This window comes from Telmatherina bonti (assembly GCF_933228915.1).
Source record: "Telmatherina bonti genome assembly, chromosome: 19".
NCBI lineage: Eukaryota > Metazoa > Chordata > Actinopteri > Atheriniformes > Telmatherinidae > Telmatherina > Telmatherina bonti.
Window position 1 is genome coordinate 20,404,982 of NC_136617.1, and position 25,025 is coordinate 20,430,006.

The following is a 25,025-nucleotide window of genomic DNA, read 5'->3' on the forward strand; positions in this document are numbered from 1 at the left end:
ATTTGTGAGAGTTCCACTCAAAAGTATAATAAAAATGTAGATAGTAGGCCTACATTAATCCCTGCATTGCAGCCAATCGGCCGGTCTCACCATCGGCGAACAGACAGACTAGGCACTAATAGCTCGTGTTATCTTTGTCTCATACTTCTTACAAGACCACAAAAAACTAAACCTGAAAGATGTCCGATGCTACCCGTGGGCAATTCAACTATTTCGCCTTTGGAAGCAACTTGTTGAAAGAGAGACTGCAGCTGGCCAACCCCTCGGCGATATTTTTCTCTACGGGTCGACTGAAGGTTTGTCAAACAGCACAAATCTGTTTGGTCTCTTTCTACAATGAACAATGTGTTCAAATTGTACTAAAAGTATCCAACAACATTATCTGTATATGTATTGTGTATCTCATTCTTTTTCCTGGGCGTAAATTTCCGCATTTCTCGAGTCAAAAAAATCGTCAACGCTGCAAAGTGAGGATGGCGATACTTTATTTCCCATTTTAAATGGAGGACTGAATGCTGCAGCTGCACTTTTAGCTTCATGTACATGTCACTAAAACTTCAAAGAGAAGGGGGAAAGATATATTAAAATAATCATTTTTACTAACGGTGATCGCTACCAATAATTTATATTTTGTTATTTATTGATCACGTGTTTGGTTATTGGTAAACTTTTACCCTTAATTCACTCGTTAGAAACTGGCTGGGTTTAAAGAATGTGTGTAAATTTACATCCAGATCTTTAAAAGCTATTCTCTCAAGTAATAATAATAGTACTAACAACATAACATGTCATTTTGCTTATTTATTTAATTAAACCTCTCTTGATCGAGTGGTTACATTTGTGCTTTTCATATACAGATAGATTCTTTTTATTTATACCTTAATACCTGCTTTGTATTTGTAATTAAAAAAAAAAAAAATGTTTTAAAATAAAGCGTGTTGAATAGCTGATTTTGCCATGTGGCTAAATGATAAAAATTTGTTCCCTTTTGTTTATGTAGTGTCTAATTTTCCTCTGCAAAACAGTAATACTCACGGAATATTCAAGGAATTACACTCACTAATTTTTATTTATAAGTTTCATTGTAGTAGTCGTACCAGCTGTTTTTCTCATCTCCCAAATATTATGTGCAGCCAGGCTGTATTCACTGGATTTCATCTCATACAGGATTACCTATATATTAAAAAAAAAGCTACTATGTTACAGTGGGATAACAACACAACATGAAGCTAATTCTGACTGACATGAAAACTGTAGCCCATTTCCCAGAATTTTTGCTACAAAACATGCTTTAAACAAGCCAGACATGATTTTTGATAGTTAATGCCAACCCATCTTAAGTGCAAAAACTGCATGTAAGATTTTTAAATTTTTAATGGGAAGCAATTGACTGGGCTACATAGAATTACTGATAGTGTTACAAGTCTCTCATGTGAGGGTGTTCCTTTACTGCCTTCTTTAATGAAACAGCTGCAACAACAGGATCTTAGTGCACTGTACTCTGATCACGTTGCTATTACCAAAATGCAAAACAAACTCAGCGGGAATGCTGTTAAAATGACAAATAAGCTCCTTCATTAACCCCCTTACGGCTCAGTCTTATGTTCTCTACCATCTACATCATCAACATGATCTAAGCGTGTGTGTGAATGTGTGTACAGGACTATAAGCTGAACTTTGGCCTTTGGGAGGAACACGTGGAAAGTGCATGGCATGGTGGAGTGGCCACCATTGAGTCATGTCCAGGAGCAGAGGTGTGGGGGGTGATCTGGACTTTGAGCAATGAAAACCTCACAAGCTTGGACAAGTGAGTTACACACAAGCACATGTGTGTTACTCAGTGAAGAAGTAAATAGTTTTGATTTTAACTTTCACCACATTTGTCTTCTTTTCATGCCCTTGAAGCCAGGAAGGAGTAAGCCTCGGACAGTACTCTCCAATGGAGGTCTTTGTGGAGACCGATCAAGGCAGAGTGCTCTGCAGGACGTACCAGATGAATAATTTCCACGCCTGTCCTCCTTCACCTCAGTACAAGCAGGTGTGAGCATTAACTGGACCTACGACAATACACTCCCATTTAATCTGTAACACTGTTCTGCATGTTAACTATAACAGCATTTTTGTCATTTTTCATTTCTTTTTTTTTATTTTTTTTTATTTAAAGGTGGTGTGTCTGGGCGCAAAGCAGAATGGGCTTCCTGTGGAGTACCTGAAGAACCTGGAGGCTATTCAGACCAACAACTATGAGGGTCCATCAGTACTTGATAAAATCAGAGCGGCCATGCAGTAGAGACAAACTTTCTTGATCTCAGAAAGAAAAAAAAAACAATCTACTTGCACTGAGAATACAAAGAGCAGGACATGAGCCCTGTTGTGAGGTTGGATCTGTCCAATTAGAGACCAATGACCCATAACATAATTCAACATTCTTCCTTTCAGATTCTGCAGATTTTAACTGGATCACAATTGTTTTCTACCTTCATCATGTAATATCTATCAGTAATTAACTAAAAGTACAAAAACATCAGAGGGTTACAGATTGGGATGTGTGGTTTTTCTTTTGCAGAAAATGCTTGGTCTTACTTATTTTTCCCATCAGGCTGTTAGAACAGAACTAGCTCCACTGTGTGGCCTGAACATATTAATGCATGCATTTAATAAAGTGGTTTGGCTGGACCCACAAAAACGTGACGTGTGCCAGGCATAAAATAGTTAATCTGCAGTGTTTCTTAAAAGAATATGGCAACTGGTGAAGTAGGACTACCAGTAAACCTTTCAGTGCACATATTCGTGTGCCAGTGCTGTGACCACAAGTTTCCAGTTTCTGATTTAAAAGGAAAAATAGCTTGGGATGCTTTAACAACTTTAAAATAACACTTTATTTTCAAAAGTAAAAATAAAAGTGAATCTTTTATGTAAAAGGAAACCACTTTATTTTTCTTTTTAACACAGTGGCCTTGGACATACTGACATTTTGTTGCCTAACCTGACAGCTTTCATATTCTATGAATTATAGAAAATACAAGTATAGTACAAAAAAAAAAAAAAAATTTGCAGTCAGGAAAACAGAAGCAGCACAAGGAACACCCAATAACATTTAAGTCGTGTTGAACTGATATGGGAATTTCCAAAAGTATGCGTAAATACATGGACTTTACAGTGGCACAAATCATATTGTCTAAAAATAAAGCCATGCAAACATGGTCAGATTTTCATCAACTGTGGGGATTTAACCATATACATTCTCAACAATTTGGTCTCCAGGAGATAGTCAGGAAGAAACACACATAGACCAAAGGGTATGACCAGAAATTATCAACAAAACTCAAAAAGCAGTATGGATGGAGCTGTGCATGTGACAGAAGTATCAAATTTATAAAATGAACTTGGAGATAATAAATCTATATATTAAACAAACAAAATCATAATTTTGCACAAATGGGTTTAAATAAAGGGTGTAAAAGGCAACTACAAGAGGCGGATCAGTACTTGGGTTGAAATCTGTAACCACTGCTGAATGAAACCAATTCCAGCCAAATCCTGATGAAGCTAAACAGGCAGTGAAAGAATATTTATTACTTATCTGTCTATATTATCATTATTTTCAGGAAGCATCAGCAACATGGCATTGCGTTTATATGGAAATTAGAATATGGACCACTGTCAACATACCAAGGTCAAATGAAGCACTATTAACAAAGGCCACACTATACTGTCCTTAGTTACACAAAAACTTGTATGTTAGGAAATACATGATCTTTGCATGACATGGTAAACTTTTCTATGACTGTCAACACAAAAGGCCATCATTAAATAGCAGTGTTTGTTTTTAAGTCACATTTGCATTATTTGCTGTTTCAGGTCCCATTTTCACACATTTCTCAACTCATTCCATCGGCTCTGCTTGTTCCTCGTCTGGAATTTTGTCAACACTTTCATCCATCGGCTCTGCGTCTTTTTTAGTTCCACTTTCACTCGTCATTTCTGGAATACCAGTCACTCCGCTTTCATCCATTGGTACTGGATCATCCTCACTGTTTCCCATCTCTTCTGCTGCATCAGATGCATCATCTGGCCGTGTTTCTGTGGTATCGGCAGGTGGTTGCTGCTCTGGGATCAAGAGGTTGTGCTTAACTTTGCTCAGCTCAGTCATGTTGAAGCCAAGGAAGACAGCAGCTGTGTTCCTTTTGAGGCTTTTCATGCACTTGCTGCGCTTCTTGCTGAAAAGTGCTGCCAGCTCTGCTTTGGTAACGTTCAGCCTCCTGCACAGCTCTTCAGTCTCGGATTTGGTTGCGTAAGGATTCAAGTTGAAGTACTTTGATATGAAGTCTCTGCGCTCGTCACTGCTGCGGCGCTCCACTGCCGTAGGTTCCAACACAAGCTTGACTGTCGGGTCACTCTGAAACTCAGGCTCTGGTGGGGTCAGCTTCTTCTCTTGCGACAGCTTTTCTTGCAACATTTTCTCCTGCTCTCGTTTCTGTAGCTCTCGCCTCTTACGCAAGGCAGCCCTCTCTTCTCTCTCTCGTCTGTTGGCCTCCATGACTTCCTTCAATGCAGCTTCCAGCCTCTTCTTAGATTGCAGCTCTGCTTCGGTCTCTGGAGGATCCGCAGGCCGTGCAGCAGGAATCACACGAGCTGAGGTTAAAGTCTGTGTCATAGTCAGGCCTTTTGGCACTTGGACAAAGTACAGCCCAGAGGTCTGACTGAGCTGCTGGACTGGTTTTGGTGGCTGCTGTTGCAGTACTACTGTGGACTTCAGTGGTTGTGGTGGCTGTGGTGGCTTTGGTGAACAGCGGCATCGCTGAATGTGCAGCATGACGGCCTGCTGAGTGACCTTTCCTGTATAGACCCCATTGCAGTATATGCACTTGAAAGCCTCCGTCTTGAGGATGGCATGAATGGTGGGCGCTACAAAGTGCTTCTGTTTCAGGTGCTGGAGATGATCAGATTCACTCCTAAACTTTTCGTCACAGAAGGGACAGTATGCACTGTTGATTTTTGCAGGTGCTGTGCAGATTTCTTGCTGTTTGGTGGGCTGCAGCTTAAAGAAGATCAGGTCAAGGGAATTTGTGACAAGGGCAAGATTGACCTCTGTGTCTCCTAGAACCTCTTTAGGTGCTGTTGTGTTCACATCGAAGTAGGGGAACAGGATTCCCCCTGCACCTTTTGAGTAGACCCTGTACTTCTGCCTCAGGAAATCACAGTATGCTTTGCTTGTAGGATTGTGTTGCTTGACATGGTCTGCAAGCTGTTTGATTGAAAAGAACAATGCAGAACAGTATAAACAGTTTAGGCCATGCAGCAGGTGCTGGAAGACGCTCTTTTCTGATAGCAGAATTTTGCATATTAGACACTTGACAGTTTTGTCAGGCATTTTCTTCAGGAATGATGCTCTGGCAGCAACACTTTCTGACTTGGATGTAGAAGATTTTGTCTGATGTGCAACCTCTGTATGCATTTCAAACACATTGGAAGGGAAAAGTTCATTACAAAGGGGGCATGTGACCCATTTTTTGGTTTGTGGTACTGAGTTACTTGTTTGTTCAACAGGCTTAAGAGGAGTAGTTGTTCTCTGAGAGACAGGCAATGTTGCTTGCAGTGGTGCAAAAGTATATGTGGGCATGCCATTTACCTTGTTGCCAGTCGGGATCAGGTGACTTAGCAGGGACTGAGAAGTCAGCATGGTACCCTGTAGGGCCATGTGGTTTGATGATGCATTTTGTGTAATGACTGCAGACTTGGGTGCTGTTCCAGACCCAGTGGCCAAACTGGCTTGCAGTCCTGATGGAAGAACAATCTGATGCCCTTGTGGGGCTTGTTGTGGTTGAGATGTGGCAGCGGACAGCGTTACAGGTGTCTGCTTTAGAGACACATTAGACACTGTGGGAAGCTGGATCATTGACGAACTTTGGGACACAGCACTTCGGAGGGCTATCGTTGCACCAGGCTGCAGCAAACCTTTAGCTTCAGCACTAGCAAGCTGCACAAGCGCTGATGCTTGAGGAGGCAAAAAAGCTTGGTTAGTTCCAGGGGCACAGATCAGAGTAGTACTGTTTGCAGTTCCTTGTACTTGCTGTAAAGCCACTACAGTCCCAGTAGGTTGGCCATTACTTGGTAAGACCAAAGAATTACTGTTGAACATCTGAGGTTGCTGTGGTTTAGGGGCGATACATGGAAATGTCACAAACAAGCCATTCCCATTGGGTGTTTGTTTAATTGCGTAGTTCTTGTTCTCATAAATTAAACTCTGCACTTGCGTGTTGACTGAATAGTGTGCTGGTTCCATTAGCATGTGGTGCAACATTTGGTCTAGAGTACCTGTGTTCACCTTGCACACCTTACAGCAGTAGATCTTTAAAGAAGTAGTCACTTGTTGGTGTAATCTATAACCAATGTACTGCTCTGCCAAATGATCCAGATGCTTGAGAATGACGTGCTTCTTCATCAGAAAGATGGAGGGGCTTGGAAACCCACACTTTCGACACTGATATCTTTCATTACTACGATGAGCAGGTGTGGAGCCTTCCCTCTGCGGCTGCATGTTTGGTACAGGGAGTTTGGCGTGGAAGAAGAGCATGTGCTTTTTGACAACCTTGGGGTGGGCGATGAAGAGGCACTGAGAGCAGGGTGCGAGTGCACAGTATGTCTGAACATACCCATGGCAACGAGAGACATGACTTCTGAAGTTGTAGATGTTCTGTGAAGAGTACTTGCACAGGTTGCAACACAATGATCGAGACCTATAGGGCCACTGTATAAAAAGAGAAGAAAAGTGAATATCAGATAAACAGGATGGAAAATACAGAGTTTATATATATATATATTATATATATAGATATATATATCTATATAGATATATATATCAAATATGAATATGTTAAAATCAAGTAATGTTTATATATAAATAAGAGAAAGAGAGAATGTCTCCTTTTCCTTCTTCATATTTATTCATGGATACTGTGAATGCTGAGATGTTTCTTCACCCACCAGCAGCACCCTGAAGAGTGTGTTCATATTCTGATCACAGTCATCAGTACATAATATCAACACATTTAGAAAATCTAAAGAAACAGGTTTTGGACCAGCTCATCATCATCAATTATTATTATTATTATTATTACCATAATTTTTAATAGATTATATTTATATAGTACTTTGCCCTGGGTTCACATCGACGGAAGTGTGGCGGCCAATGCGCGCCAACAGCAGACACTGGAGGGCGAAGTGATTTAAACCGCTGACCTTCAGGTCACTGGACGACCTGCTCTACCTCTTGAGCCAATGCCACCCAGATGTGTCTATCAGGATGGTCTTTTCAGGTAAAGCCCTGTACACTTAAGCAAGACAAAGCTAAACCTCATACTGCATCTGTTACAGTAGCTTAGCTACTCAGTACATTAGTCCAGGTGCTGGACTGTCCTGCCTGCAGTCCAAATATTTGATGCATCATTAAAACAAGATGCAGCCAAGAAGATTCTGGCGTGTTGAGCAGCTACAATCTTATCAGGACAGTACAGGTGACTGTATTATTTACCCAACGGTCCGGAAACCGATATCTTCAATTCCCCAACATTTATGGACCGTTTGAGGAAAAGGTGATGCTACACGTGGTAAACGTGACATTGACCTTTAGAGATGCATTGCTGCCATCAGATTTGGGATGAGCCGATATTGTCCTTTATATTTAAATAATAAAATGTCTCACATTCAGTATTTTGTTTTTAATGTTCTGTTGTGTATGAACTATTGGGTTTATGAGATTTGCATATCACAGGATTTTTTTTTTACATGTATTCTTTACATAGCATCCAAACCTTCTCAGAATTGGGGCTGTAATCTAATTATTACAAATTATTAGCCATAGCAACATAGACTATATTTACCTTCTTCTGCTGTCTGGCACTATATCCTTCTGTGATATCAATCCACTCCGTTTCTTGAAAGACTTCATCTTCATCTGAGTTTTTCTCAGAGTTTTCATTGAGATCCTGCACAGGGAACACAAACAAAAAAATCTGAATGATAAACAGATAGTTACAGTACTAAATTTTAAGTGTTTTTCTTTTTTGTAAAAATGGCAAACTTTAAAACATGAATGATGGATGACCAGCCAGCTTGTTAGCTACATCACACTGAAACTATCAGTCTAAACTAGTATCATTTATACATTCAATCATCATGAGGGCAATAATGCTCGGTTTTAGTTCAAACTTTTCATATCATTATGCACAACTGAGTTAAGCATCATCCATCTACTCATCCATTTTTTATTCTGATTAGTCTAATCCAGGGTCATGGGGAGGCTGGAGCCTAGCCCAGTAATCATCAGGTGAGAGACAGCATACACCCTGGTCAAGTCACCAGTCCATCACACCAGTTAAGCATTAAATGATGTCATTTGTTAGAATAAACTAAGCACTGCTGACCATCACTTTGCAGTGATGTTACTACCTGACAAATCATGTTACATTGATGTTTGCTTATCATGAAACAGTCCTCATCTGTAATTTGCTGCATTGCTCATAGAGGTCCTAAAGGAGTTAACAAGTGACAGGTAACTAGACATGTTTCAATAAGACCCACTGAATACTGTTTTTTTCATTTACTGGTCATTATCATATGAAATCCAAACTTGTCTTAATATTACAACTGTTTTACCACCCCAAACTTAAGCAAACCAGTCATATACATCATTATCTTGCCCAAAGATAAGTCCCTTTTCTGTTTGTGTGTTTGTCTTGTCCAGCATTTAGGCAAGCAGAATGATGGTCTGGATGCTGTGTTCTGCTAAGGCAGATTTACTTTGCCAAAGGGAGCTTTATAGATGTAATGATCCCTTTGATATTCTAGATTTTTATTTTATTTTTATATTTATTTTGCGTAAGTGTTTGTATTACAGAGTTTGTATAATACTGCTGGACCAGACTGGAGAGGAGAGGAAAAGGATAGAAAAAGAACAGAAATAGGAAAAGAAAAAAAGTAATATACAATAAAAGTACAGTAAAAGTAAAATAAAATAAAAAAGTCTTTTTTTTTTTTTTATAAATGTGGACTATTAAATCAAATCCCAACAAACAAATGGCACAACCACACACCGAAGTAGCAGATCACCTCCAACATATGTAAATTGAGAATCAGTCAAAACTATAGAATCATTGATAAAAATGCTATTATGTATCTATATTACACAAACAAGCCATGAGATTTAATTATGTTTGAAGGAATTACATACACTGGGAACACCAAACTTCATTAGCTTAGTTTCAAAATGATTTAAATACTCAGAAAAATTAAATTACACCTATTTACAATATTTCTCTCAGTTTTCAAAGCATTCAACACTAATCAGTCCCTGCTCATAAACAAAGGACAATCTGAGCAAACTCAAATGTTCAAGCTAAAATTAGGTCCAGAATATTAAGGTGAGCATCACAACTATTTGCTATAATGACTTCAAAAGCACTCGAAAAGCGCAGACCTCAGCTAAACAGCTCATTTCCACCCTGTTATAGTCCTACATTCATTTATACATTAGATTCCTAGATCCATTGATAATGACTCCACTTTGTTTTGGTTAAATTATGTTGTTTATTGCATGTTTGCATCTATTCATTCAATTCAATTCAACTTTATTTATATAGTGTCAAATCACGGCAATGCCATCTCAAGACGCTTTAAAGACAGGAAAAAAACCCATAATGAAAGCCAATTCATAATAGCCTATTTAAGGAAACCAACTGATTTGAGTTGGAAGCTCCCATCCTGAGCAATGGAAATGTCCCTCAGCAGTCTAAACCTATAGCAGCATAACTAAGGAATGCTAACAATCCCTAACAATAAGACTTATCAAAAAGATAAGTCTTCAGCCTAGTATTAAAGATGGGGAGGGTGTCTGCTACCCTAACACTAACTGTGAGCTTATTCCATAGGAGAGCGGCCTGATAGCCAAAGGCTCTACCTCCCGCTCGGCTCTTGAGACTCTAGGAACCACAAGTAAGCCTGCAGTCTGGGAACGAAGTACTCTGCTTGGTATATAAGTAAGTAGGAGGTCTTTGATATATAGTGGTGCCTGGCTGTGGAGGGCTTTATATGTAAGGAGAAGGATTTTAAATTCTATTCTAGATTCAACAGGCAGCCAATGAAGAGAGGCTAAAACTGGAGAAATATGATCTCTCCTGCTGATTCTGGTCAGGACTCTGGCTGCAGAATTCTGGATCACTTGAAGGCTTTTCAGGGCATATTTAGGACAGGCCAGTAATAGAGAGTTACAGTAATCTAGTCTAGAAGTAACAAAAGCGTGAACCAGTTACTCTGCATCACTCTGAGACAGAATGTCCCTAATTTTGGCTATATTACGTAAATGAAAGAAGGCTGTTTTAGTAACCTGCTTGATATGTGGGTCAAAGGACAGGTCAGGGTCAAATATTACTCCAAGGTTTCTAACTGTAGCACTGGAAGCTAAAGTAATACCATCCAGGTTCATTACAAAACTGGAAAATTTAGCTCTGAGTTTTTTAGAACCAAAGAGAATTACTTCAGTCTTGTCTGAGGTTTAAGAGGAGAAAATTTCTAGACATCCAAGTCTTTATGTCTGAGACAATTTTGTAGCCTATCGGGCTGATTTGTTTCATCTGGTTTAAAGGATAAGTACATCTGAGGATCATCTGCATAACAAAGTTTATTCCATGTCGTCTAATAATTTTGCCTAAAGGGAGCATATATAGTGTGAAGAGTATTGGTCCAAGTACAGAACCATGAGGAACTCCATGACTTAATGTAGTTTGTGAGGAGGACCTGTCACGAACACACTGAAGTCTATCAGATAAATATGATTTAAACCAGCTTAACGCTGTACCTGTAAGTCCTGTAATTTGTTGTCTTGCAAAATTCCAAAGTTCCCCTGTTTTTCACTCATGGTCATGTGATCAATCATCAAGTTACACAAAATTGATTTAATTTAGAGAGGGCAACCTATTATTTTATTTTAAAACCCACATTAGCTACCGAAAGCAAACAGCACTTTGATCTTTCAAAAGTACAAGAAAAACAAAGGAAACAGAAACTATTGGCTGCCAGTAGGATTAAACAGAATAAATCACATTAGATCATAACCAAATCCTGGAGATATCATTTATCATTTTCCAAGATAACAACATACCTTCAACAGGTTCTGACAATCTTGTAGACCGATCTCACTTAAAATGTTTTTCACTGCCTTACGCGCCTTTCGGATCTTCTCAATATTCCCAACTGGAAGCTGATACATGATTCCCACAGACCTTATATATGGGGGAAAAAAACTTTATTAAATGCCACTAATTGCAGCAGCAAAATTATAAATAACAGAATAATTTGACACAATGGTTTTGGTTTGATTAAATAAACATAATTAATAATTAGATTAAATATTAATATAAAAAGGATCAGAACACTAAACAACAATGTAAGTAGCTATGTGTGCAAATACAATAATAATAATAAAAATAATAGTAATAATAATAATAATAATGCAGTTAATTTATCAGATGAAGCACTCTTAATAAATACTTCGCTAAGCATTAAAAGGATGAGAATTACAGCATGGCTGAACATGTATATATCTGCACAAGTACTGATGCATTTCAAATACAATTTGTGCGACAGTCACTTTCTTAATGAGAATACAGTTACATATGCATAATTCAGTCCGTTGTAGTCATTTTATTAAAAAAGTTGGATTTGTATCACCTGCTTATCATCAGTCCCTTCACTACATTGCACACCATGCTAGCATCATAGTGTGTCTCTGGGCCACACTGTGGTTAGCAAAAGAAACCGCTAGTGGCATGATGACAGCAGCACGCTAGGTCATCCAGCTGGTCACAACGCATCTTCCTGCTTGTGGATGCCCACAACCTCTTCTAGTATGTCTTACCCCGACCAGTTTTCAGCGTAGATGAACGTCAGTCGTCGCTGTGCCACCTCCAGTAGGGCTTTGGTTCTCCACTTCCACCGGCCCGCAACTGTGTGTCGGTGTGCTGCGTCTGCAACCAGTGCTGCACACAGACGCTCACCGGAGCAGCACCCCCGCCCACAATAGCCTTCTGATGAAAACCGGAGTTAAATATAAACGACAAAAACACCAAGCAGTCTCCGAAGATAAGTTATTTTTGTCCAGCTTTTGTCCCTTTCTTCCCTTATTGAGGGAAAAAAAATGGCGCTCAACTTCAGGATCTGACGTAGCTGTCTAATTTGCATACTGCACAAACTGACCAATGAGAGACCTCTTTTCCTATAAACTGTATAACTTTTTTATACTCTCTCTTTAATTGTTAGCACGGATCCTGACTTTTCGTGTGATATCTTTTATGGTTCAGTTTCTAAATTTCATGTATTATCTGAGTTGTTAAGTAGACTTTACTGATTCAATAACTAATAGCTAGGTAGGGGGCGTGGTTACATCGAAGACAACTGGTAGTCACGTGGTACATGACTAAGCTTAACCAATGATCCGTCGAGAAAATGAGCTAAATGGGTGGTCCTTGTGTTCTGATGTCACATCATGCAACTTTTTTAAGCCAATAACATTGGACCAAAATTTTGTTAAAAGATTTTAATGCTACATTTCTTTGTGTGGCTAAACACAAAGTATAGATAATTTTTTTCATTATTTTTACATTTCCAAAAAATTACATGGCTAGCATCAGCTGTTCGACGATATGAACTGACTGCGATTGGATTTTTCTTAACAATTGTTCATTGCTATGCAATTTGGATTACAAAAAGGTGCGAGCCACTTGTATGATAGTGGTCCATGAGTAAATCCTTACAAAACAAATGCCAACTTGTTCACTGACAAATCACTCTTCAGTAAAGTCTAGTATTACTCCAGTCCAAAACTTCACAAGATCACCAGTTTAGAAGTTGATACCTGTATCGATTACCAACTGGTGAAGAAATTAGTCATTGTAATACCCATTTAGCAACCCATGTACCAGAGACCATTAAAACTTCATTTGCATCATATTTTGAGGTTTACTTTGGTGACTGAATTGAGTAATTCTTATTTTGACCATTGAGCACACATTTACAGTTTAGTCTGGCATACAGACGATTCAAATGTTATCGCTTTAACAAAGGTGCAAATGGATAGCTGTGCTAAAGTGGATTGCGCTTCAGCATTTCTCATTCTTGCAGAACAGTAAACCTCAAAGGTGGGATCCTTATGATCCTCATGGGACCACTGAGTTATATGACACCATCTCTTCACCAAAAGTACAGAACAAAAGAAAAAACAAATTTGGACTCTGAATGTCTTCTTTGCAAATCTAAGTAAGAGTATAACACTAAACATTATAGAGAGCCACCAATCCAAATCAGCAACTCAGAAATTGGTCATTCTTTTTTAGTCAAATTAAACAAACTTGCATTCAAGAGAGATATTTATCACAAATGTAATTAATTTCTAAGTAAGTGTTTTAGCTAGGATGGTGCTCTGCAGTGTTGTGTCTATTATCAGAACTACTATCATCCATAAAGACCATTCAATAAATACAAAGAGAGCAGAAATTAAACTTCTATTCATAACTGTTATCTTTCTTTGTCCTGTGTTAAAAAGGAAAACACAGCTAAAGCTAATTTCTCCAGAGAAAATCAGGGAAGTTACAGGAGATATACAGTACACAGATACATCTGTATGTGACATTTGAGAATGATTTACTTACTACAGACAGCATATACCTGCTAAATCTGGTATATTTACAGCAATGTACATTCATTAATATGCACTGTCCCATTCAAATAAAACTTAAACACTACAAGATACTTTACACATTTACCCAAGATTCTTATTGGGAACCACTTAACACAGGATGAAAGTTGGGTCTGTTTAGGGATAAGCAAACAGGATATGTGATTTAACATCCACATAGAAATGGAAATGACCTACATTTTCTGTTGCACTCTGGGCAAACAATATCCACATTTTCCCCTCTAATTGCTGTTTAAGTTTAAAAAGTCCAGCTGGATCTAAATATTTTTGACAAAAAACTCTTCTCTTTAAAGAAATTTGGATTAGTACACAGAGCCAAGCCTTTTAGGTACCCTGTTTTACCAGGGTAATGTTTATCAACTTGCCAAATTCTTGTCTCTTTTATTCTCTTTCAGTGTTGAAGCAAATGAAAAATTAAAAGCTGTAGGATAAAATACCTTGACGACCATAAGTGGACATCCATAATTTAATCAGTTGACAGTCAAGACTGTGGGGGTTGAGTTTGTCAAGTTCTAACCACCTTGTGAAAGTGAAGAGACTGATGTGGAGTATTGCATGATTTTTTTTAATCTTGTAAAGCATTTTGAGTTGCCCTTGGCATGAAAAGTGCTTTCTAAATTAAATGTAATTTGATTGATTTGATTGAATGAGAACCCATCAACCAAAACCCATCAAATAACATCCAGATGCAGCACACATGACTAAACGGTTGGTTGCCTGTGTCATTTTGTATGCGTTTGGGCCAACATGTAGACACAAAACACCATCGCACTTCAATACATGCTCAATTACAAATTCAAAACTAGAAGTACTCAGAGCACAGACCTCTGCCAAGCAAAAATAATTTTGTTTTCCAATCATTTTGGCTCTTATTTTGCAATTAGAAGCTCTATTGCCAAATAATCCCATATTACCTCTAGTAAAGAATCCTTTAAAATATTCATGGATCCAGGTGGTGATCCAGAACACCCCCAAAATCTAATTATTCATAACTTTTTGAGTTATGTTACAAATGACAGACAAACTATTACCACTGAATACATGACCACCACCTTGGTGGATGTTATTAACCCCATGACATGTCTTTGGACAGTGGGAGTGAGCTGGAAAACCCAGAAAAAACCCACAGTAGCTCAAAGAAAACATGGAAATCCACACTAGCTCAAAGAGAACATGACAACCTGCAGGCTTAAGTGCAGAATTTTGACTGACCAGAGATTACATTTTAAAACACAGCAGCACTATGTCCTATGAGGCCATACCTTCAGTGCTCAGTGCTATTGGTCTAAGCCAAGTGTAGTGATTAGACTCACTGTGAAAGAAGTGAAACTGAACTATGCGGGAAAAGAACACGTGACTGTGGAGCAGAGGTTAAACCTCTTTTGCACTTGTCCAAAGTTTTTTTTTTTTTTTTAGATCTAATATTGTTTCAGGTGATCAATCTTCCATTTTCAAATCCACTGTTTTTTTTAATCTACTTTTAACTTTGAATTTAGTGGTTTAATTTTTAAATTAGGATTCATTCATCAAATGACAATGACCATAAGGCAGATTCAATCTTAAAATGAAACTAAAAATTTTTCAACTTTTAAACCATTTAAAAACTCTACCCCTAAGTACCCATTGGATGATACATCTCATAGACATCATATATACATCGACGGCGCATAATATCACCCTGCCTATACGAGCTAATGTCTCATTGAACCGCCATCTTGGATGGGTCTCCCATGTGCCTCCAATGCATTTATTTTCAAGGTGGAAGCCCAATCACAACAAAAAATTTCACAAATTTTTACCTTTTTCTCACAGTTTGGTTTGTTACAAATGGCAGAGATATTGTTATGATACAGGTCACTTTAATACATTAAAAACGACATGCTTTTATGCTAAAACATTTTTTAAAGTGCTATTTAACTGAGACCTAAGGTAGCAACAAAATAAATTCATGTATAAATTAATTTGATACTAACACGTCTGATTGTTTATCAATTCATTTAGATTTATATATCCATTTTTATCTGGTCAAATAAATTATTAGTCAACCTTGTGAAATGTAATTTCACACAATCTGCTTTCAATATTTCACCGGTTATTGCAAACCGTATGCTGAACAAAATACAGGAATCATTGCTGGCTTTTACTTGACTATGGTTGACTCTTTCTTTTATTTAAAGTGATCAGTTTATCAATATGGAGATACGGTTGTACAAAGTCTGAAAATAAAGTATTGTATCAAAATTGTGCAATTTAAAAGTTACCCAGAAAAACACTCAAAGAGCGTAAGGCCTTTAAAAAGTTCCTGAATCCAAACGGTAATCTGGATCATCACCTAAATTAAATTAGTTCTTCCTTTTCACATTGCCCAAAAATCCTGAAAATTTAATGAAAATCTGTCCATAACGTTTTAAGTTATCTTGAACACAAACAGACAGGTAAAGCAGGTAAAAACAAAACCTCCTAGGCAGGAGTAATTAGGCTACCATGTAAAACTGTCTTTGTGAAGCATCAAGATATTTTTCGTTAAACCACATCGGATTAAAATTTATCATTTGCATTTAGTAGATTATTCAATGTGTTAACATAATTTATAAACCACTTATGTAGAAAAGTATTTTGTTTGTGTGTAATATATACGCGTTGTTATACAGAAAAGTTATGCGGGGGAACTACGTTGTCCCTGAGGCAAGATTCGAAAGCAGAGACCCATCCAATATGGCAGCAACGCTGGTTCACTCTCCAGCGCTCAATAAGACATCTACATATATATGTCTATGATGTATCTATCGAGATATGTTTTGTGGAAGTTGTTGGTTTGCATTTTTTTTATACCTGCGCTTTTTAAATGTTGGTTGTTGGGTGTTTTATGTCCATAATGAAGGCAACAAGATGAAACACATTTAAAAAAAAAAAAAAAAAAATCATATATATACACTAATACCTTTGCTTGAGTTCTGACAGCTTCAAAGTTTTTCTCTCACCATCCAGTTTAGATGAATGTTATGCCAGATGCTCTCAACACTACATATGATAAAACACAGAAGGTGGTTTTGTTTGGTCTTAATGGCTGGTTGTTGGATGGTGCTGGGAGTCTGGAAATGATCCTAGATATCATTTTAAAGAATTGTTGGAACCAGTGAGTGTGTAAAATGTTTTACATGATTGGGTAACAAATATTTTGAAGGGCTTCATAATGAGGTCTAGGGCCCATTTAGTTCTCAGTAAGAGAAATATTGATTAAAATACTTGATCTATGTTCAAAATATATTGTACACATTTTAACTTATGTATTTGACACTCTATAATTTGACAGTATTAATTACTCATTGAATAGTGAGGGTTATGTTGTAGTTGTTTATAGCTAAATATTATTTACTGTCATGATTAATCCAGAATTTGACAAAGCTTTTTGAGCTTTTATTACAGATGTTATAAAGGTGTTTCTAATTTTAATTTAGTATAGAAGTTACATTGCTTCTTAAATAGTTTACATAAATTTTCTGGTTGAAGGAGGCAGGATCCTTCCAGGCTGCTTAAAGGGCATAAGCAGCCCTAAATCTGGATTACAAATAGTTTCCAGGAAATTTAACAAAAACACATCTGAACAAAAAATATGCTATGGCAAATTCTGCTGGCCTACATTGAACTTTCAAATCTACAGTATGTGTTGGAAATTTCTTCACCAAAAAGACCAAAGACTACACGAAGACAGGATGAATATTTCAGTCCGAAATGTATTAAATTAATCACTTTCATTACTTTAACAAGCACAATTTACAGTCAGAAACAGGCTATGGTCCATTAGTGCCTTTGACAAGTAATTAATACATTAGTCACTTGTAAAACACAAGGGTATGATTCTTTAAAAACTGCTGTGAAGTCAGGTCACCATATTATCAAACAGAGCTGTACAAGAGACTGTGCTTTATGCCCTCATAACTTTAGAGAGGCATGAGGAAAAGTGCAGCATGACATGTATCATCTGCACTGCCTCAGAGAGGTCAGTGTACATGAGCAACAGCTTACACTTTTAGGATACAGGCATGTACTTTGATACCTGCCACATATAGATAATTTATGCTTTAGCTTGTCTGAACTTCTCAGCTAGCTTTTGAGATCCAAAGTAAGCAAGGACCAATCCCTTGATCAATCAAGGGAGACATTAATATCAAGATCAGAAAATTCCGGGCTGCTATGTTTAATTTCACATTTTTTTTAAACCTACAAAGATTTTGTGCATTTTAAAGCTGATTGACCCCACTCTATTGAAGACAAGGGGTGCATTATCAAGCTTTTCTGCATTCATGTTCCAGCTTAGCAAAGGGACAATCTCCCGCAGCCACTCCATCATGCCTTTCAAGTGAAGGGAAACCAATGAGCTCACAAATGGAAATCACAGCACACATAATCATGTAGCATTAAAAAAAACAAACAACAAAAAAAAAACAAAAAAAAAACCAACTGATAAATGGGCTAAACACACTTAAAGATTAAACTTTAAATATGCCACAGTAATATGTGAATCCAATAAATAAGGTGAACTGCAATAAAGCAATAGGTAACATCACTGTCATTTCATTTAAACAACACTAAGGGTCTAAAGCACAGAATCCATATGAGGCATTAATTTTGTTGTGGAAGAAAAAAAAAAGTCTACAAACAAACAGTTATGGTGTGTAGACAGAATTTGCACAACTGTCAATAGGAAATCAATAAAAACCCTTTGATTTAACTGATAACATAAATTACACATTTTGTAAACTAAATCTGATTTAGGAAATACCCCCCCCCCCCCCCCCCCCCAAAACATGTTTGGGGTTCCATCTCAGAGAGTCATCCATTTTGTTGCATATTATCATTGGAGCTTGGTCTACAGTTCTTTAAGCTGACAGATTCCGAGTGTTTCAAAGATAGGAGCAAAACTAGGGTTATCTTTCAGGAAAATTTTGGACAATTGAGGTATCAAAAACAACCAAGTGTTTCCCATTTCTGGAGGTAAATTTTGGAAGGAAAAAGGTGAAGAAATTATGATATTAGTAGGACACAGCATTTTCCAAAGTGGCTGGAATGTTGACCACGTTTAGCCACTTGGCCCAAATACAACGCTGACCTCTCTTCTCACATGGTGAAAGCAGAGGCAAAGAAGATCTGTGCAATACCAATACGGGACAGGGGCCGGGGCAGTTGCGCACTTTACTGGAGAATGGAGAAATTCTTCATGGCACTGTCCAGTGCTACACCGGCTTCTTGCATTTCGTACCTTAGGGCAGCACCAAATACGACAATGAGTCGACAACAATAATTCGATTGTATGAGTGGTAAACTTGACATGACAACTTACCAGTCAGAGGTGGAGATAGTGTAGTAGACTGGCAGCTGGCTGGAGCTGGAGAGGCCACTGAACTCCTCCAGGCAGCAAGCTCCCATGTTGGAGAACAGAAGCCAGTCTCCCATGCTGAGCTCTGGCAGCAGGCAACGCTCCACCACCTGGTCCAGCTGGTCCAGAGATGGGCCCCACAGACTACTGGGATACACGGCCTCATTGGCACACAACACATGCTGTTGAGATGGGGAAAGGGTCAAAACAGACCAAACTTAGAAAAGTGCTACCAGTAATATCCAGAAAATTTGCTAACCTATACTTTGCATTTGGAAATGAAACAGGAAAGAAACTCTGTATGTAATTACAGTTAGTCTCAGCATAAATGATACCGCACAGATATGAAAACAATATAATTATATTCAAACATTGAAGCACCATTTTATTTATACAGGGATAGCTAAAGGCTTACAATCCAACCCCAATATCTATACATTTTGTTTCTGTCCTTGAAAAACAAATTTTTTCTAAAAGAGAAATATAATTTAGATATACATGCCATTGGTACCAGAGAACACAGTGAATGAAGTACCACAACACACTACATTACAATAGTCATTGGTGTTGGCATTTTGCGAGTTTGTATTATTAGCCAGCCATAACACAGGTTTTATTTAATGGTGCGTCACTTTTCATTTAAATATTGTGATGACCGAAAAATACAAACAGAATAAGATTAGTTTTCAGTCTGTCGATACAATAATATAAAACTCATTAGTTTGGTCAACTAATAATTCTAGACATGTGTGTTTCCAACACAAAAATAAACAAGCAATTTCCATCAGTTTTACGTGCATTTTCTAGCTTTTCATACTTTAACGTATTAATGTAAAGGTTACAGAAGAGCAAGTCTGAGGAAGTGGAAGAATCAGCACTTCTGCAATGCCCTTAGTCTAGCCAAGCCTATGTTGCAAACTCGCTTTTTCATATTCTTAGTATTCTGTGGTCTGTGCAGCATCAAGCAGAGGCCTAATTATTTACACAAAACAAAATTCCCTAAACAACAACAAAAAATTCTCTAAGCACTGGTCTCGTATTGTTACTGCTTAGTCACACGACTTACAGACAGGGCAATACTGATTTTAACGAGGTCATGTAGATGAAGTAAATAATTAATAGTTGCCAAATACCCAAAACAAAGTCACATGCTACATATTGACTGCTTGAGCAGGTTTATAACATTTGTCATTGGCTTAAAGACTAAAGTACTAATAAAATAAGAAGGATAAAATACTTTTCTTAAAGTTACAAAATACTTTACTACAAGGGGCAAGTTAAGTTTGACAAGTTGAAAAGAGCATTCATAATAAGAAAGATAAAACCTCATTCATATGAAAGATCAGGTGAATCCAAATTTTTTACTTTGATTGTGAATAGAAAAATAGTCTGAAGACACCACTATGTATTTTTTTGTCCTGTAAAACTTCCACTCTGGTTGTCTCCATTTATGAACCTGGTATAAACATAATAAAAGAGCCATCTTTAATTTATGCATCTTGTAGTTGAATTTCAAGTACATGAGATTTAATAAAGAGGAAATAATAGAGCAGACAAACATGTTGAAATAATAAAGGTTAGGTGACTCTGCTTTGTAAGACCAACACTGAACAAATGTATCTTTATATGGGTCAGCATAGCTTTCAGATCTGATTCTGATCAGACTTCCATAAATGCTCATAATGCATGATCCCTTTTCCCTATTGAATGGGATCTGCTATCACAGGCATTATTTAGCTCAGAATGTGGTTGCTTCTCTTGGGTGGAAATCTACTAACCTTGTGTACTGATGGGGCGGCGATGTTGTTTCCCAGCAGCTTGTGGCTGAATGGGCCATAAACACCCTCATTCATGTAGTACAGACACTCTGTATCCTCATTCATCTCACCTGTGTATATGCACATATGGATATTTCAGAAGTATAAAACGTCAAGCACAAAATGGCCTAATGGGACATGACCTCTATTGGTTTTGAAGATGTATTTAAAAGTTAAAAAGACAAAAGAAAAAAATACTATAAAACGAGAGAAAAATTAAAATATCACACCTGGAGACAAGGTATCCCAGCGGCGGGTTACTACTTTCTTGCCAATTACATTGACTGCCAGAGTGAAAGCTGATGCCACATAGAAGCTGCCTGGCTGGGCCAATACTTGCACACCCGACAGTTGTGGAAAATAAGCATCCAGTAGTGGCCTCATTGCAGACTCCACCTGCATATAGCACCAGAATAAAAATTAATTAATAAAATGCTGGATATAAGCAGAAAACTAGGTTATGCCACTCTGTGGTGCCAAAAATGTTACTAAAAGAAAAACAGAGGTAATACATGTCAACATCTGTCTTTGACAACTTGCTAATGAAATTTAAAATGCAAACCTTTGAAGAGTTGCATTTTTACGTTGTGATGACTTTCATGTTTTGCATCAAGTATTTACATCCTTACAAGGACATTAAAAGGTGTAATTACTCACCTGCTTGAGCTGAAACTCTGAGCCAGTAAATCCTCCACCAATGTCCAGAATGTGCATGTTGAAGCCCAGATCCTCCTGAACAGACCAAACAATCAGTTGTTACTACTAATGAAAAAGAAAGTCCACAAGATAAAAAAAGGAAAAACTATTCTGAGTCAAGAAATTTAAGACAATACTTACTCCCATGTCAAACACACAGCGGGCATCTGACAATGCATGGTTGTAGGCTTGTTGCAGATCTTGGCAGGAGCTAGGAATGTGAAAGGTTGCTCCCACCACCTGGACACCCAGCTCCTTAGCAGTCTCCAGAAGGTGCTGACAGCTCTTGAGAGAGAAGCCAAAAGTCATGCTGGTTTCAGCTGCATGTGCCTCGGTAATCAACTGCAGCAGCAACCTGCAAGAAATAAAAAATAAACATGAGCTTAGAAGCAAGTATATTTAAGTATCTGTAATTTAACAAAGTCAAGCATATTGCTATAAAACTTGATTACGTCACTGTGAAAAAGAATTAAAACCAAAGAAAACATGTTTGCTCACTCACTTTGCATTCGGGTGCAAACGGGCAATCTTGGACAACTCAGCCTCATTTTCACACACAACATACTGGATGTTGTTCTTGGCAGCATGCTTGATGTGAGCCAGCTGCTTGAAAACACCTGACAGAATGATGTTTTCAGGTGGTACGCCATGCTCCAGAACCAACTTTACCTCAGCCTGGAGGCAAGAGGACACACATGTTTAGAAAAATTTATCTAAGAATAAAATCCCCACCCAAAATGATAAAAAAAAAACGCACTAAGCGAGTTACATAAGCTTTAAGGATAACATTTATCAGCTGACTAGTAATCAATTGAGCGCTTGTGATGTAATTGCCCTAAAACAAGTGCTTTCATAAGAGGATGAACCACTATGAATAAATTAATCAAAGCTACCTGAGCCCAAAGCTCACCTTGTTGGCACAAACAAAGCCCAAGCCCAAGGAGGCCAGGACTTCGATCACCACAGGGCTGCTGTTGCACTTGACTGGGAAGTATTGCTGCAGCTGTGGCATGACACTCTGCCAGCATGTATGCTGCCGCATCAGAGTACCTAGGTCGCCTACCACAAAAGCGCTTTTCTCCATCTTTGATTAAAAACAAAGGGTGAGACATTAATTTAGTTGTAGCTCAGATTAAATCGTTAATTTTAAAATGTAATACAAGATATTCAGACCATTTCAGAACTCAAACTAGAATTCAAACTAACCACAGTCTGTTCACAAATGTGTCCATCGATTACATGTTCCAGTGTAACTCCTCTCTCCAGGAGTTCAATGATGTAGTTGGGTTTGTCAGCGAATCCTTTCATTTTATTTGTACTCCACAAAGTCGAAGATCATAAAGAACAGATAAACAAGTCAAAGGGTCACGACTGAGCCAGTTGGGTCCTGCCGGTATGCAACAAACTAGAAATAAAAAGGCAGAAACAGAAAATAATGACTTTCAACATAACTATTATCACTTTCCACACCAAAATACAATTAAAATTACCAATTAAAATTCTGTTTAGTTATGTCAAGATTTATGTTCTAAATGTTATACTCAAGTTAATTTAGAATCCCATAATTCTTGATATTACTAAATACCTTAAACTCAACATGTAATTACCTAAAACTCTACTTTATAACAATTTGTCAGTTAATAACAAACAAAGAACACTAACATGGACAAGTCAGGAGATGGACCTGTCCCGCTATCAGCTAGGATCCCAAGGTGGCTCAGCGTTGAAGTCAAAGTGCTCCCGGTAAAGAGCCGCCCCTAGGCCCTCTGGGTAGCGCTCATACACCTGTGCAGAGACAGGGGAGCCCTGAGAAAGAATACATGGAACATTAGTTCTAAACAAAAACAGATTATTAAAAAAAACAAAAAACATGTAATTATGAGGAGAGGAAAATATATTTTTGGGGTATTCACGTAAAGGTTGGTGTTCTGCAGAACCTTTGGTGCGGCTATGTTAGGTTTGATCAAATTAAATTGAACTATTATCTATAGAGCCACAATAATTATAACTTACAAGCAAATATACAACATTTGCCATCTTAGACATGGATTGTTTACATGAAACAAATACAAAGGTTGTATATTACTGTAATAAAAACCTGCTGATTTTTAACCTCTTGGTGATAACGCAAAGTACAACACGCGCATGCGCTGTGAGCGAAAACAGTGAGCGACAACTTGACAAATTAAACATTAATGCAGTGCGTCACAAAAAAATAAAACCCCGACTAAACCGTAACAAGTACAATTACTGTTAAATTATAAAGGGGGAACTTAAGCTGTTTCAGACAGGAAACGCCACCAAGGGAAAACATACTGCCTAAAAAGCTCATGGCATACACAGCCGCAAACAGCGAGCTCGCTAAGGGTGCCTGTCGTTCGCAGACGGTGGTATTAGCGCCGTATTATCATAACCGACCAAAAAAAACCTTGACACAAATACAGTTAGGGCAAAATACAATATACCAAATTGGCTTTGCAGACCCGTAACGTTTACAGTTTCAAACATGTCGAAAACACAGAATTGAATGAATCGGTTTGTCGTGTTTAGCAAGACGGCAAAGAGATCCAGCCCGCCATGTTACGTCCGCCTGCTGAATCCAAGAAACTCAAATCGGAGTGGTTTGTTGTACTTACGTGAGATAACGGCCAAAAGGTTTGGGAAAATCGTCTTCTCTTTTTCGGCGGAATTTTTAAAGAGTAGTGGACACAACGATAAAAGAAAGAAAGAGGGCTGTTTTTGCCATATGTTTAGGTGACAAACGCGCGGCGGTCGGATAGCGTCTTCTCAATCGGCTGGTGGGTGGAGAACTACTGGAACAGAGCAGCAGGGGAAGTGGAAAAGGTAATCAACGGCCTATGGGCGGGGCCTAATGTTCAGTTTCACCAATAAGCCGCCTGTATTTTAAAGAACATACCAAATAAGTATTTCCGAATATCTTACAGTCTGCAGCAGAGCTGTCATGTTTATTGAAGTTACATAACCATAAAGTTTCCATAGGTGGCCACTTGGTAAATCACCTCAATACTTCTCCTGTTCTGTTTTTACTGGGACAAGTACATATAGTGCTGATTTACAATTGTAGCCACGAAAAATCATGTATATATTGTTAACCATTTTATCTCCCATTTGCACAGTTATAAAAGCCTAACTTGAAAGAAATGCATCACTTGGAATTAAGTATAAAAATATTTTCTTTATAATCCATGAAAAACAAGTCTATTATATAGAGCAAAAGCTTCAGGACCAATCAAGATAAGCAATCTTTGTATGCACTTGCCTGTCTTAAATCATTACCCCAACAGTTAATCTAAAACTGTTACAAATGTGTTGAAAATCTGAAGGCAGGGCTGAGACTTTGCACCACTGTCTTAATGCTGCAATT

General features: G+C 37.9%; 3 protein-coding genes across 3 annotated transcripts; 1 reads left to right on the forward strand and 2 right to left on the reverse strand.

Annotated features, from left to right (window-relative positions):
* Nucleotides 1-179: 179 nt before the first annotated feature.
* Nucleotides 180-2,290, forward strand: ggcta (gamma-glutamylcyclotransferase a; the record flags this gene model as incomplete). Its single annotated transcript, XM_079258725.1, has 4 exons — nucleotides 180-296; nucleotides 1,662-1,807; nucleotides 1,906-2,038; nucleotides 2,165-2,290. 4 exons carry the CDS (start codon nucleotides 180-182, stop codon nucleotides 2,288-2,290), a joined length of 522 nt encoding a protein of 173 aa, XP_079114851.1.
* Nucleotides 2,291-3,060: 770 nt separating this feature from the next.
* Nucleotides 3,061-12,142, reverse strand: adnp2b (ADNP homeobox 2b). Its single transcript, XM_079259228.1, has 4 exons — nucleotides 11,915-12,142; nucleotides 11,159-11,279; nucleotides 7,884-7,988; nucleotides 3,061-6,751 (listed from the first exon to the last, which is right to left on the reverse strand). The coding sequence occupies exons 2-4, from the start codon at nucleotides 11,264-11,266 to the stop codon at nucleotides 3,887-3,889; spliced, it is 3,078 nt and encodes a 1,025-aa protein (XP_079115354.1). The 5' UTR covers nucleotides 11,267-11,279; nucleotides 11,915-12,142; the 3' UTR covers nucleotides 3,061-3,886.
* Nucleotides 12,143-18,570: 6,428 nt separating this feature from the next.
* On the reverse strand, nucleotides 18,571-24,431 carry azin1b (antizyme inhibitor 1b). Its single transcript, XM_079258272.1, has 11 exons — nucleotides 24,277-24,431; nucleotides 23,303-23,446; nucleotides 22,847-23,045; nucleotides 22,551-22,724; nucleotides 22,143-22,315; nucleotides 21,782-21,995; nucleotides 21,602-21,676; nucleotides 21,175-21,340; nucleotides 20,906-21,015; nucleotides 19,092-19,309; nucleotides 18,571-19,010 (listed from the first exon to the last, which is right to left on the reverse strand). Exons 3-11 carry the CDS (start codon nucleotides 22,946-22,948, stop codon nucleotides 18,944-18,946), a joined length of 1,299 nt encoding a protein of 432 aa, XP_079114398.1. The 5' UTR covers nucleotides 22,949-23,045; nucleotides 23,303-23,446; nucleotides 24,277-24,431; the 3' UTR covers nucleotides 18,571-18,943.
* Nucleotides 24,432-25,025: the final 594 nt, after the last annotated feature.